Below are 13,302 nucleotides of genomic sequence, written 5' to 3' on the forward strand. Positions count from 1 at the left end.
GGGGTCCGGGGCTGTCGGGGCAGAAGATGGACGACGCGCCCCGGTAGCCGGTCCCGCCGGCAAAGGCTATGCCGGCGGGGGGAGCTGCGGAGCCGTCCGGCCCCGGCCCGGCCCTGCCGCCCGCCCCGGCCCGCCCCGGCCCGCCCCCGCCGCGGCGGCGGGCGCCACTGTGCCGCCGGTGGCCTCGGCGGCGGCAGCGGCGGCAGGATGCGGGCGGGCCGCGGCGCGGCGGGCGGGGAGGTGGCGGCCGAGGAGGAGGCGGCCGATGCGGCTAAGCGCGGCGGGGCAGCGGCGACCGGACGGGCGCGGGGCCGCGGCGGGAAGGGGTCCCCGAATGGCGAGTGCCGTCGCGGGGAACCGCCGCGCAGCCCCGGCCCGGAGCCGCCTCGCGAGCCCAAGGTCTCCTTCTCCTGCGGCGGCGGCGGCGCGTCCCCCGGCGGGGCCAAAGCAGCCGAGGAGGGCGCGGGCGAAGATGCGGGAGAGGAGGCCCGCGGGAGCCAGGCCAGCTTCATGCAGCGGCAGTTCGGGGCGATGCTCCAGCCCGGCGTCAACAAGTTCTCGCTGCGGATGTTCGGCTCGCAGAAGGCGGTGGAACGGGAGCAGGAGCGCGTCAAGTCGGCGGGAGCCTGGATCATCCATCCCTACAGCGACTTCAGGTGCGGCGGTACCCGCGGGGCTCGGCCGCATCCCGCATCTCGCATCTAGCATCCCGCGGGGCCGGGCATCGGGCCGGGCTGGGGAGCGGGGCCGCCGGTGCGACCGGGCCGAGGGCACCTTGAGCCGCCGCTGGGCGCGGGAGGGGCCGAGCCAGGCATCCCCCTTTCGAGCGCAGCCGAGCCGGGCATCCCCCTCCCCAGCGCAGCAGCCGCCGCCTCGGGGATGCCGGGAGCACTCTCAGTGCCCGGGCAAGGGCGTCCCCTCGTCCTTCCCGGAGCCTTGGCAGGCTCGGCCCGGCTCGGCCCCCCTGAGCCCCACCGGGCCCTGGCTCTGCCCCTGGAGCACCCTGAGGTTGGGGGTCCCCCTCCCCGGGGAAGTGCCAGTGCTGGCTGGGGGGGACGTGCTGTGCCACTGCCAGGCAGAACGTTGTGATGGCTCCCCTCCCCCATAAAGGCCTGTCTCTGGGGTTCAGCCAGTTTGAGGGAGATTCTTCCCACTTCTGATAGAACTTGAGTCCCCACAATCCAGCCTGTGTGTCTTCCAGGCGAGGAATGACAAACCCAGGAAAAAAGCTGTTCAGCTCCATCTCCTTCCTGGCCCACAAGCCCTGGGGAGCTCTGGAGTGGCAAATGTTTCCAGAGTTGTGTGAAAGCTGCTGGGAGGGAGGAATGGCTGGCTGCACTGTCGGGGATGAAGGGGAGCTGAGACCCCACTGGTATTGCTGGTGAGCCAGCATTGGGGCTCCCTGGTCTAGTGACCTCAAAGGGGCTGGGGGAGCCTAATTCCAGAGGCTGATGGGGCTGAGGGGCTCAACTCTGAGGCTCAGGGGAGGGTTCACTGGGTACCTGGGTGGGGGATGTCCCTGAGCTAGACCTCAAATTCTGTTCACTGCTGACACTAACAAGCCTCCACAGCATAGGGCTCCCTGAGGCAGGTGGAGGTGGCCATGGGCTCAGGGCAGGGACCAGCACTTGCATCTCCTGCTCCCGCCTTCATCCGCTGCCCTGGGCTGATCTGGCATATTCCAGAGGAGCAGTTGGAGGCCCCTGGCCTCCCCTTGGGGCTGCCTTCTTGCACAGGATCCTGCACCCTTCCACACTGGGGCTACCCAGTGGAGCCCCCTCCTTGTCTCACTGCCTGGGTATCGAGTTCTGCTGAAGCTCTGGGTTGAGCAGGGGCCACACTGCCTGGTCACTGCTGGTCCTGCGGTGGAGGGAGCTCCACTGGCCCCGGTGTGACAGAACACAGGTGGTGGTGCCAGGTGGATCCTGGGGGACTTGGCCCCTCTGCACTGCCCATGCTCCTCCTCACCCTCAGCAGCTGTGGGCTGTTGAGGGGGCTGGGAGCAGAGTGCCCCCATGCCTGCACCACGCCAAAGCCTGCCCTGCTCCTCTGACCTGGCAGAGCCAGGGTGCCGGTGGCAGAGTCCACGATGCTCCTGAGAGCAGGGTCTCCCTGCACTGAGCCTGCAGTGGGCTCGAGGCCTCAGAGGCTTCTCCAGGGTGCAGCAGCATTGCTCCCTCAGCTGGTACTTGCAGTGAGCAGGCGGGTGCCAGGGTGACCTTGGAGAGTCACCCTGGCTGTCCTGCTCAGCACGGGCTCCATCCTTCTGAAGCCGCTATCAAGACTTGAAACCCATTGGGGCAGAGCGGCTGCCCGTGTTTTGATACTGGAAGTGGCGTAGGAGAGTTCCCTGCCCAGTGGGGAGGAGCTGCAGGCAGAGCCACGGCATCCTCCAGCTCCACAACCATGCTCAGGAACAGGATCAGCCCACGTGGGGCTGAGCCTGGGCGTGAGGAACCCGGTCTGCCTGTGCATGCTGGGGACGTGTCCATCTGTCCCACGTTGTTCTGCCTTAAAATAATCAAAAAACATTTATCCAATAATGATAATGGAGAGTGACCTGATCATGTTTGCCCTGCAAAACCCATTACCCATCTGCATCTGTGACATCATTTCATAATCATTGTCATTTAGTGATCCTGACTTCTCACGGCAATGGCACTGCCATTGTTCACCCACAATTCAGGACAGATTTGCTCCAGGAACTGAGGTTGCTATTTACATAAATATTGAATGATGAGGAAGCAGCCAGGGCGGCTGGTGAGATCCTGAGCTACAAATCTGATAAAACAGACCTTGTAAGTGTGTGCTGGAGCAGGGCCACCTCCTTTTGGGTGCTGGGCAGTGGTCGTTGGTGGCTTTGCCAGTTCTGGTCTCTGTTTTGGGAGGAACAGCCCAGTGCCAGCTCCTTCATTGCTTCTGTTGTGGTTTCTGCACCAGCCCCGAGGAGCTGCTCTGGAAGCTGTGGGAGCTGTGCACAGCCGGTGATTCAGGGATGGTGGCAGTGCCCACCACCCTGTGATTGCTGAGTGGCTGTCCAGGGGCTACACTGGCATCCCCCAGTGCCAGCCTGGCACCCACAGCCTTCCATGACACTGGGCTGGGACTGGGATTGGGACTGAGCAGGGTGTTCTCTCTGCTGGTGGATTTCTGTTGCAAGAGCTGGTCCCACAACTGAACTGGGGGCAAAGATGCTTCCAGAGCACGTCACTGGTGCTCCTTGGCCAGAACCTTCCTCATCCAGGGTTGAATGGTTGCAGGGGCTTTGCCTCTACCTGCATGGTGCCACTGTGTGGGCTACTGAGCAGAGGGACCAGGTTTGCCAGCTGCTGTTGCTCCTGATGGATGGGCCAGCACTGCCACTGGTCCCAGTGCTCCCATTCCCTCTGGACAGGGTGTTGGGGAGCTGGGCCCCTCCTTCTGCAGCATCAGTGTGGGGCAGTTGGACCTGGGAGTGCTGAAAGCCATCACTCAGTCACTGGGGAGGAAAGGCTGGGACTGGCTGGAGGGATTGTGAAGGTTTGAGTCCTTGAGCAGTTTGCAAAGCCTTTATCCCCCTCCCCAGGAACCCCCCAGGGTAAAAGGCTTTTCCAAGGGAGAGCGGCACCAATCATTCATCACAGCTGACTCTACTGGGATCTGGTGGTGTGGATGATGTGTTGGACAACACTGCTCACTTAGCTCGGGCAAACTTATGCCATTAGCTTTGTAACCCACTTCTCATAGCAACCTTGTTTTTAGGATATGAGTATTGAGTGTGAGTTTGCAAAATGCCAGTCCTGTGTTGATTGATCCTGCACTGATCCTGTGCTGCTCCTGCCCACCAGGCAGCCTGGTTGTTTGCAGCTGAGCTTCATCAGGGCCAAAGGGCTCAGCCCTCAGGGGATCCTCCTGCAGAGGAGGGTCTCGGGGAGCTCCATACTGCTGGGCAGGCTGGAGCACATGCAGCTCAATGGCTGGCCATGGGATCAGCGTAGAGGGGTGTGGCTGGATCATCCCAGCAGCCCCTGGAGCTCTGTGGGCTGCCAATGGAGTGAAGCAGTGACCACCCTGGCATACCGTGGCTATGCCCCCCTGTATGGCTTGGCCCCTGTATGTATCTTGCCCAGGACCTCAGAGCAACACCACTGTGCCAGGCATTGGGCGGGTGACAGAGCGGAAAGGCGGCAGCGCCCGCTCGTAGGGGCTTTGGGCACCTCCTGTCATCATCACTGTCATACAATTGGGTCAGAAGCAAGGGAGGAATGTCAAGGATCCTGATTAATTTGTTTTTAGATATTTTTAGTAGCCTGGATTGGATCTTTTTTTCCATGCACATGAACCCTCCAAGGAAGAAAGCGTTGGCATCGCACCCTGGTCCCCGGGGCGATTGCACAGGGTCAGTTGTGTGTGATGGGGGAATCAGGAGCAATTTATCTTTCTCTGCAGGCTGAATTCTGCCCTGGCTCAGCCAGATTGCAAAGGAATTGGAGCCAGAGGAGAGTTTTGCCCAGCTGGCGAGGTTATTTAATCTTTGTTCTTCGCAGCTTTGCATGGCTAATGCCCCCGTGGGACCTGCACAGCACAGCAGGGTCAGTCTGAGCTGAGTGGGGTTTGGGGACAGATCCAGCCCCACAGCGACTCTGCTGACTCTGGCATCTCTGGCAGGTTGAGCTGTACGTGGGAGCCTGGGGGTCTGGCTGGGCCCACCATGGCCGTGGCCCTGCTGCCTGTTTGGTGCCAGCTCGGTGTAGGGGTGCAGGGGGGGCGCAGTTCCTGTGCCGAGGGTGCCCTGGGGACCGCCCTGGTGTGAAGTCATCGTTTTGCAGCAGTGACATCACTCACGGTTGCCACAGCAACACCTCACATGGGGAAGGTGTCATTGGAGAAAGGTCAGGAGCCGGGATGCTCGGCTCCTTCTGGTCCTGCGCTAGTCTGTGCATCGGGGGGACCCAGCCCATCGCCCCTCTCTGTGTGTGGGAGTCTCCCCCTCATCCCCCCACCCCAGGGCACTGTGTGCACGGCATGACCATGGCACCCCCTGCCCACGATCCCACAGCTCTCAGGGACCCCTGCCCAGGGTGGGCTGAGCATACATGTGTGGACAAGAGTCCTGAGTGCCCCTGCACGTGCACTGAGGAGCATCCCTGCCTCTCCTGCCCCCCAGCCAGAGCAGGGAGGGCGGAGGTGGCCTCCACACCACCCTGCCACGAAAGAGATGCTGTGACCTTGCAGATGCTCAGAAAGGTCGTCGGTGGCCCAGGAGAAGGGGAAGAGGAGAAAGGGAAGAAGAATGGGGTGAGGCAGGAGGGGGTGGAAGAGCCGCACAGCCCAGGCAGGGGCAGGGGCAGAGGCGGCCGCCCACCCCCCCACCGCCCCCGCGTCTGGCCGGGGCTGCGGGCTCTGCCGCCGCCAGCTGCAGCCGTACGTGCTCCGCAGCACCAGAGCCACGGCGGCATCTTCCATCGCAGCCGTGCTGCAGGGACTGACGGGCAGCCCCACCACGGCACCCCCCAAACTGGGACCCCAGCCTGGCCCCGGGGAGCGGCAAGTAGGGTGGCCCTGGCTGTCCCTGGGGACTGACTGCTGTCCCTGGGTCCCTCCTCTGGGAGCAGGAAGGGGGACTGCTCCCACCAATCTCCCATCCTGCCTTCATCTGCGACCTAGAGTGATGCCGGTGGTCTGGAGGGTCCTCAGCCCACGGGTTTCCCCAGGGCAGCTCGGCTGGAGAGTGTCCCCCTCCAGTGTTTGGCGTCATCATTCTCCCCTCCCCCCAGGACCTGCTGTCTCTGACAGACCAACCCAGCAGGAGCCTCCAGCCTCATTGTGCCCCCCCCTCTTCACCACGCTACCTCAGTCAGGGCTACGCTGACTGCGAGATCACCCCGGGAGCAGTCCGGAGAGGGGGGAGCAAGATGTAATCTTTGGGGAGAGGGAGGTTCCTGTGGCTGAGGTGGCATCACAGTGACAGCACCCCAGTAGAAATGGGTCCTGGAGGGCAAGGCACTGTGGCCAGGTCCCCTTGGCATGGGAAGCAGCTGTGGGGCACTGGTGACACACCCCCCCCCCCCATCTTCTCACTCCCCAGATTCTACTGGGACTTCACAATGCTGCTCTTCATGGTGGGCAACCTGATCATCATTCCTGTGGGCATCACCTTCTTCAAGGAGGAGACCACAGCGCCCTGGATCGTGTTCAATGTGGTCTCTGACACCTTCTTCCTGATGGATCTGGTGCTGAACTTCCGGACAGGGATTGTCATTGAGGACAACACGGAAATCATCCTGGACCCCGAAAGGATCAAGAAGAAGTACCTCAAGACCTGGTTTGTGGTGGACTTTGTCTCCTCCATCCCCGTGGACTACGTTTTCCTCATTGTGGAGAAGGGCATAGACTCGGAGGTCTATAAGACAGCCCGAGCCCTCCGCATCGTCCGCTTCACCAAGATCCTCAGCCTCCTGCGGCTCCTCCGCCTCTCCCGGCTCATCCGCTACATCCACCAGTGGGAGGAGGTGAGGACCTGCTGTGGGACCTGCCAGCAGCACCTGGATGGCTGGAGGGAGTGGAAGCTGGAGGGGCCCCTGCAAGTGTGGCAGGGCTGTGGGCTGCCTGAAGAACTGACAGGGTGGAGGGGAGCTGCAGGGCTGTGTGTGTGGGGCCAGTGGGTGGCTGTGAGCCTTCCTGGAGGGTTTGGGGCATCCCTGGACCAAGGTACCTCACCCACCATTGGTGGCTGGCACAAGCTGGCACACCATCCCCTGCTCCACCAGCAGCAGGACCCTGTTGCCCTGCTCAGCTCAGTGCTCCTTGCCTTGCTCCCCTCTGGCTCCCTGCCCCTCCAGGGGCTTGGGGAGTGCCAGGGAGGGTGATAGGACCCCTGGCTCTTGGGGTCCCCGATGCAGGAGGCAGGATGCACTCTGGGCCACGTGGGCTGTGAGGGGACACGCCTTAGAGTCTGGAGGTGGCGTGTGTGGCTTTGCTGCGTGGCTCTTGCGCTCAGTGCCCCGGAGGCTGCCCCACTGCCTCCTCAGTGCCCTGAGTATTTGTCTCTCCCTGAGCATCCGCTGGTGCTGGCTGATGCTCACCAAAGCTCGTGGCATCCCACCCGCTATAAATAGGCAGGTGGAGCACAGCAGCCTCAGGGCTGGAGCTGGACCAGCCATGGGAGCTGCTTCCAGCCAAGGCCATGCGGGTCAGGGCCCTGAGCGGGGCTGGGCAGTGGGGGAGGGTCCCCACACTCACCTGCTGCCATCCCACCCACTCAGATCTTCCACATGACCTATGACCTGGCCAGTGCAGTGATGAGGATCATCAACCTCATTGGCATGATGCTGCTGCTCTGCCACTGGGATGGCTGCCTCCAGTTCCTGGTGCCCATGCTGCAGGATTTCCCCCAGAACTGCTGGGTCTCCATCAATGGGATGGTGGTGAGTCCCATCCACCCCTAATATGATCCTACCTGATCCCCTGAGCCCCCACCCATCCCCATGTCATCTGGCCGCCATGCACCAACCCCAGGAGATGCATTCCCCTCCCCTGGCCAGGGCTGCAGTGCCCCGTGGTTCACAGGGCACCCCACAGTGTGCAAAGCACCCGATGCCGGGTGCTGACGTTGGTCTGGTGAGGTCTCACAGGACCTGGAGCAGCGGATCGATCTGGGCAGGAGGAATATGCTGATATGGGGCTCTTGGTCCTGTCCCCTGCCACCTTCTCCTGCTCATTAGCCACAAAGCTGCTATTAATAAATAATGTGCCCTGTTCCTAATTGCTCCCTCTCAGCCCTGCAGCCTCCTGCAAATGGCTCTTCTCCCTCTGTCTGTCTCATCTTGTTCCGTCAAATTTCCATCTCTGCTCCATTCCCTCCCACCTGGCTTCCTCCTCTTCTTCCCCTGCCTTCTCCTTCCCTGACTGCTTCTCCAGGGAAGTTTGAAGAGTTTGGAAAGTTTGAAAATTTGGTTTTCAACAAATGCCTGTTGCTGAGGGCTACTGAGAGATGCAGGCAGAGAACCAGGGCTGTGACCTGGCATGGGCCAGGGCACTGTGCCCTTGGGTGCTGCTCACACACACACAGACACGCAGACACACACATGGACATGCAGATACACACATGGACACACACATTGGACACACACATGGACACACAGACACACACATGGACACGCAGACACACACATGGACACACAGACACACACATGGACACGCAGACACACACATGGACACACAGACACACACATGGACACGCAGATACACACATGGACACACACATGGACACACACATGGACACACAGACACACACATGGACACGCAGACACACACATGGACACACAGACACACACATGGACACGCAGATACACACATGGACACACAGACACACACATGGACACACACATGGACACAGACACACACACATGGACACACACATGCACACAGACACATGCAGATACACACATGGACACACAGATACACACATGGACACAAGACACACACATGGACACGCAGACACACACATGGACACGCAGATACACACATGGACACACAGATACACACATGGACATGCAGATACACACATGGACACGCAGATACACACATGGACATGCAGATACACACAGACACACACATGGACACACACAGACACACACATGGACACACACATGGACACACAGATACAGAGACACACAGATACACACATGGACACACACAGACACACACATGGACACACAGATACACACATGGACACACAGACACACACATGGACACGCAGACACACACATGGACACACAGATACACACACAGACACACACATGGACACGCAGATACACACATGGACACGCAGATACACACATGGACACACAGATACACACATGGACACGCAGATACACACATGGACACGCAGATACACACATGGACACGCAGATACACACATGGACATGCAGATACACACATGGACACACAGATACACACATGGACACACAGACACACACATGGACACACAGATACACACATGGACACAGATACAGACATGGACATGCAGACACACACATGGACACACAGATACACACATGGACACATGGACACACAGATACACACATGGACACGCAGACACACACATGGACACACACAGATACACACATGGACACACACATGGACACGCAGATACACACATGGACACGCAGATACACACATGGACACACACAGATACACACATGGACACACAGATACACACATGGACACACAGATACACACATGGACACACAGATACACACATGGACACACAGACACACACATGGACACACATGGACACACACATGGACACACACATGGACACACAGACACACAGATACACACATGGACACACACAGACACACACATGGACACACAGATACACACATGGACACACAGACACACACATGGACACACAGATACACACATGGACACGCAGATACACACATAGACACACAGATACATGGACACACAGATACACACATGGACACACAGATACACACATGGACATGCAGATACACACATGGACATGCAGATACACACATGGACACACAGACACACACATGGACATGCAGATACACACATGGACACACAGATACACAGACACACAGATACACACATAGACACACACAGATACACACACAGACACACAGATACACACACAGACACACACATGGACACACAGACACACAGATACACACATGGGCTCACAGATACACACACAGACACATGCGCAGTTGAGCACCAGCACAGGCTGAGCCGCTGTCCCTGTCACTGCAGAATGACTCCTGGAGTGAGCTGTACTCCTTCGCCCTCTTCAAGTCCATGAGCCACATGCTCTGCATCGGCTATGGGAAGCAGGCTCCCGAGAGCATGACGGACATCTGGCTGACCATGCTGAGTATGATTGTGGGGGCCACTTGCTACGCCATGTTCATCGGCCACGCCACCGCCCTCATCCAGTCACTGGATTCCTCCCGGCGCCAGTACCAGGAGAAGGTAGGACTGGGCTGAACAGGGCCCACGGCTTCTGTCCTGAGCCCAGCTGCTGTGTCCCCTCCTGGAGATTCAGCCAGGTGGGGTGGGTGTTCCTAGTTGGGAGTGGGAATGGGGAGATGGAGTGAGACTGGCCCCGTGGAGTGGGAATTTGGGTGGAGGTCCCAGCTAACACCACCTCTTCCCACAGTACAAGCAAGTGGAGCAGTACATGTCCTTCCACAAGCTGCCCGCCGACTTCCGCCAGAAGATTCATGACTACTACGAGCATCGCTACCAGGGCAAGATGTTTGATGAGGACAGCATCCTGGGGGAGCTCAATGAGCCCCTGCGTGAGGTGAGGGCTGGAGAACTGGATGTTGGGGATTGCTCCCCCAAAGAGAGGGACCCCCTGCTCCCTGCCACGGACCAGGGAGCGGTGTGGGTCCCACTGCCTCCTGCTGTGCACATGCATGGGGTCGAACACCTCCTGCTGCAGCTCTGCTGCTCCAAGTGTGTGTCCATGCAAGATCTGTGTGCCAGGGTGTCCATGAGCCTGCTAGGGGTGGGGAGCATGTCCCTGCAGAAGCATGTCCCGGCCTCCTGTGCTCACCTGCTTCCCCACAGGAAATTGTCAACTTCAACTGCCGCAAGCTGGTGGCCTCGATGCCGCTGTTCGCCAACGCAGACCCCAACTTTGTCACGGCGATGCTCACCAAGCTGAAGTTTGAAGTGTTCCAGCCGGGTGACTACATTATCCGTGAGGGCACCATCGGCAAGAAGATGTACTTCATCCAGCATGGGGTGGTCAGCATCCTCACCAAGGGCAACAAGGAGATGAAACTCTCTGATGGCTCCTACTTTGGAGGTGAGCATTTGCAGGACTGAGCCCGGGTACCCTCTTGGAGGTCCATGAGAGGCGCTGGGGCACCAGCCCTGACCTGGGGCACTCACCATGTGGTGGTTCTCACCCCTTCCTCCTGGCTTGGGCCCGTTTTGTTCTCACTGGCAGTGTTCTGACCTTGACCCTGGCATTTTCCATGCAGAGATCTGCCTGCTGACCCGTGGCCGTCGCACGGCCAGCGTCCGTGCAGACACCTACTGCCGCCTCTACTCGCTCTCAGTAGACAACTTCAACGAGGTGCTGGAGGAATACCCCATGATGAGACGGGCCTTTGAGACCGTGGCCATTGACCGCCTTGACCGCATTGGTAGGGCATGGTGGGGTCCGGAGGGGGAGAGGGGTGTCCCAGTAGAGGGGTCAGCCATGGCTTGCATGAGAACCCAGTGTAGTCCCAGTGTGGGGTCTCATGGTGCTCCCTCTCCTGGCCCTCTCCCTGCAGGGAAGAAGAACTCGATCCTGCTCCACAAAGTGCAGCACGACCTCAACTCAGGTGTCTTCAACAATCAGGAGAACGAGATCATCCAGGAGATCGTCAAATACGACCGGGAGATGGTGCAGCAGGCGGAGCTGCAGCAGCACACAGCTATGTACAGCCCCGTCCAGCCCCAGGTCACCTCTGCCATCGCCACCCTCCAGCAAGCCGTCGCCATGAGCTTCTGCCCGCAGATGGCCAGCCCGCTGGTGGGCTCCATGGCGCTGGGCTCACCCCGCATGATGCGCCGTTTGCAGTATGCCCAGGCCGTGCCCAGCCCATTCGCCGTCTCCCCTGTCCTGCTGCAGCAGAGCCCCCCACCGCAGCCGCAGCCCCCAACGCCCCACACCAACCCCTCGCCCTCGCAGGACCCGGCACAGCCCACGGCCCTGCCCGCCTCCACCAGCGCCTTTGCTGCGGCCGCGGCCAGCCCGCCGACCCAAAGCCCGCTGGCCAGCCGGACGTTCGCCTATGGAGGTGCCCCAGGGCCACTGGGCTCCCAGCTGTCCCTCAGCCAGCAGCCAGTGCCCGGCTCGCCCCAGCGCCTGGCTGCCCACAAGAGCACACAGGCGCTGCACACCAGCAGCCTCAGCCAGGATTCGCGGCCCCTCTCGGCCTCGCAGCCCTCCCTGCCCCACGGGCTGGTGGCCGGCAGCACCCAGAGCCCTCCGGCCTCTGCCCGCGAGTCCTGCACCTCCATCAGTGGGGGCCCGGCCACTGCCTCGCCGGGCCCTGGGCCCCCAGCCGGGCTGCGGGGCCAGGCGCCCTCGCGGGGGGCTCCAGCCCACCCGGCACCCACGGGCCCGGGGCTCAGCCTGCCCCCCACCCTGCCGCAGGACTCAGCGGTGGCCCGCAAGGATTCAGCGGCCAGCACGCCCGACACGGACCCAGCCAAGTCCAGGCTGTCTTCCAACTTGTGACCTCCGCGCCAGGCACAGGGACACGCGTGCCGGAGGGGCTGCACAGGGAGTCCCATCTCACCTCGTGTCCACCCTGTGCCGCGGGGTGAGGGCCACAGCCACCCCACCGGCTGCCACCCCCCGCTGTGGTGCCAGCCCCCCTCCCCGGCTCCCTCCTGCCACTCGCTGCAGAGCGGGGCAGCTGCCGAGGGTGGGCATGGGGCTGCTGCACCCTGCCACACCACGGGGTCTCCGGCCTGAGCCCCCCGCTGCATCATCTCCAACCAAAGTCTGGCCCTGTCTCCCGCTCCCCACAGCGAAGCCCCACTGCCCCCCAGCCTCCCTGGCTGCCCATAGAAGCCACAGCTGCATCCTCGCCATGACCAGCTCTGTGTATGATATCTATGACCTGAACACATCCCTGTGTGTGTGACCCACAGGACACCTCCCGGGGCTGTTGGCACAGCCCTGGCTCTGCGCGTGTCCCTGCGCCCCTCCCACAGACCCAAGGCGAGGGGTGATGGTCCAGGACTGGAGGTAAGTTTCAGGGGGTCTGAGGGATGGTCGCCCTGAGGCTTGTAAGCACCCACACACTGTCCTCCACCCTGGGGCTGGGAGTGAACGCGGCCCCATGTCCTCGTAGGCAGTGCTAGGATGGAGGCAGACGCTGGAGTCCAACCCTGGAGTCCTGGGGCTGGGGAAGGCACCCACTGCATGTACCAGGTGTGTGTGTGTGTGGGGGTGTGTGTGTGTGCAGGGGTGTGTGTGTGTGTGCAGGTGTGTGCAGGTGTGTGTGTGTGCAGGGTGTGTGTGTGTGCAGGTGTGTGTGTGCACGTGTGCCTCGCTGCCTTGCACTCTGGAGCCTTCCACATTGAATGTACCGCGAGTGTGGGGCCCGTGCCAGCCCAGCACCCTGCGGCTGAGCAGCCAGAGGGACAGAGCCCCACTCCAAGTGTCCACCTTCCCATCCAGCCCATCCTGTGCAATAAACGTCAGCAGCTGACAGAGCTACGCATGACTCTGGCTCTGCTTCTTTGCCACTGTCCCTCCCCGCTGCGGCTCCGGCTGCTCCC

At 60.9% G+C, this 13,302-nt stretch overlaps 1 protein-coding gene across 2 annotated transcripts; it reads left to right on the forward strand.

The window, feature by feature from the left end:
* The first annotated feature begins 188 nt into the window (after positions 1–188).
* Positions 189–13,240, forward strand: HCN2 (hyperpolarization activated cyclic nucleotide gated potassium and sodium channel 2). Of its 2 annotated transcripts, XR_007629689.1 has the most exons (9): positions 189–656; positions 6,068–6,491; positions 7,245–7,406; positions 9,760–9,978; positions 10,166–10,312; positions 10,582–10,822; positions 11,001–11,165; positions 11,298–13,006; positions 13,050–13,240. XR_007629689.1 is itself a non-coding variant. In XM_050321321.1 (8 exons), the coding sequence occupies exons 1-8, from the start codon at positions 208–210 to the stop codon at positions 12,248–12,250; spliced, it is 2,760 nt and encodes a 919-aa protein (XP_050177278.1). In that variant the 5' UTR covers positions 189–207; the 3' UTR covers positions 12,251–13,240. The 2 variants fall into 2 exon arrangements, 1 of the variants encoding a protein (XP_050177278.1); XM_050321321.1 differs by having other exon boundaries at positions 11,298–13,240.
* Positions 13,241–13,302: the final 62 nt, after the last annotated feature.

The sequence above is a fragment of the Myiozetetes cayanensis genome, unplaced genomic scaffold, assembly GCF_022539395.1.
Source record: "Myiozetetes cayanensis isolate MyiCay16 unplaced genomic scaffold, myiCay2020 scf26, whole genome shotgun sequence".
NCBI lineage: Eukaryota > Metazoa > Chordata > Aves > Passeriformes > Tyrannidae > Myiozetetes > Myiozetetes cayanensis.

Coding starts and splice junctions, on each gene's coding strand:
- HCN2 (XM_050321321.1), top strand. CDS start 208: ATGCGGGCGGGCCGCGGCGCGGCGGGCGGGGAGGTGGCGGCCGAGGAG. Junction 7,407..9,759: donor TCTCCATCAATGGGATGGTG/GTGAGTCCCATC, acceptor CTGTCACTGCAG/AATGACTCCTGGAGTGAGCT. Junction 10,313..10,581: donor TCAATGAGCCCCTGCGTGAG/GTGAGGGCTGGA, acceptor GCTTCCCCACAG/GAAATTGTCAACTTCAACTG.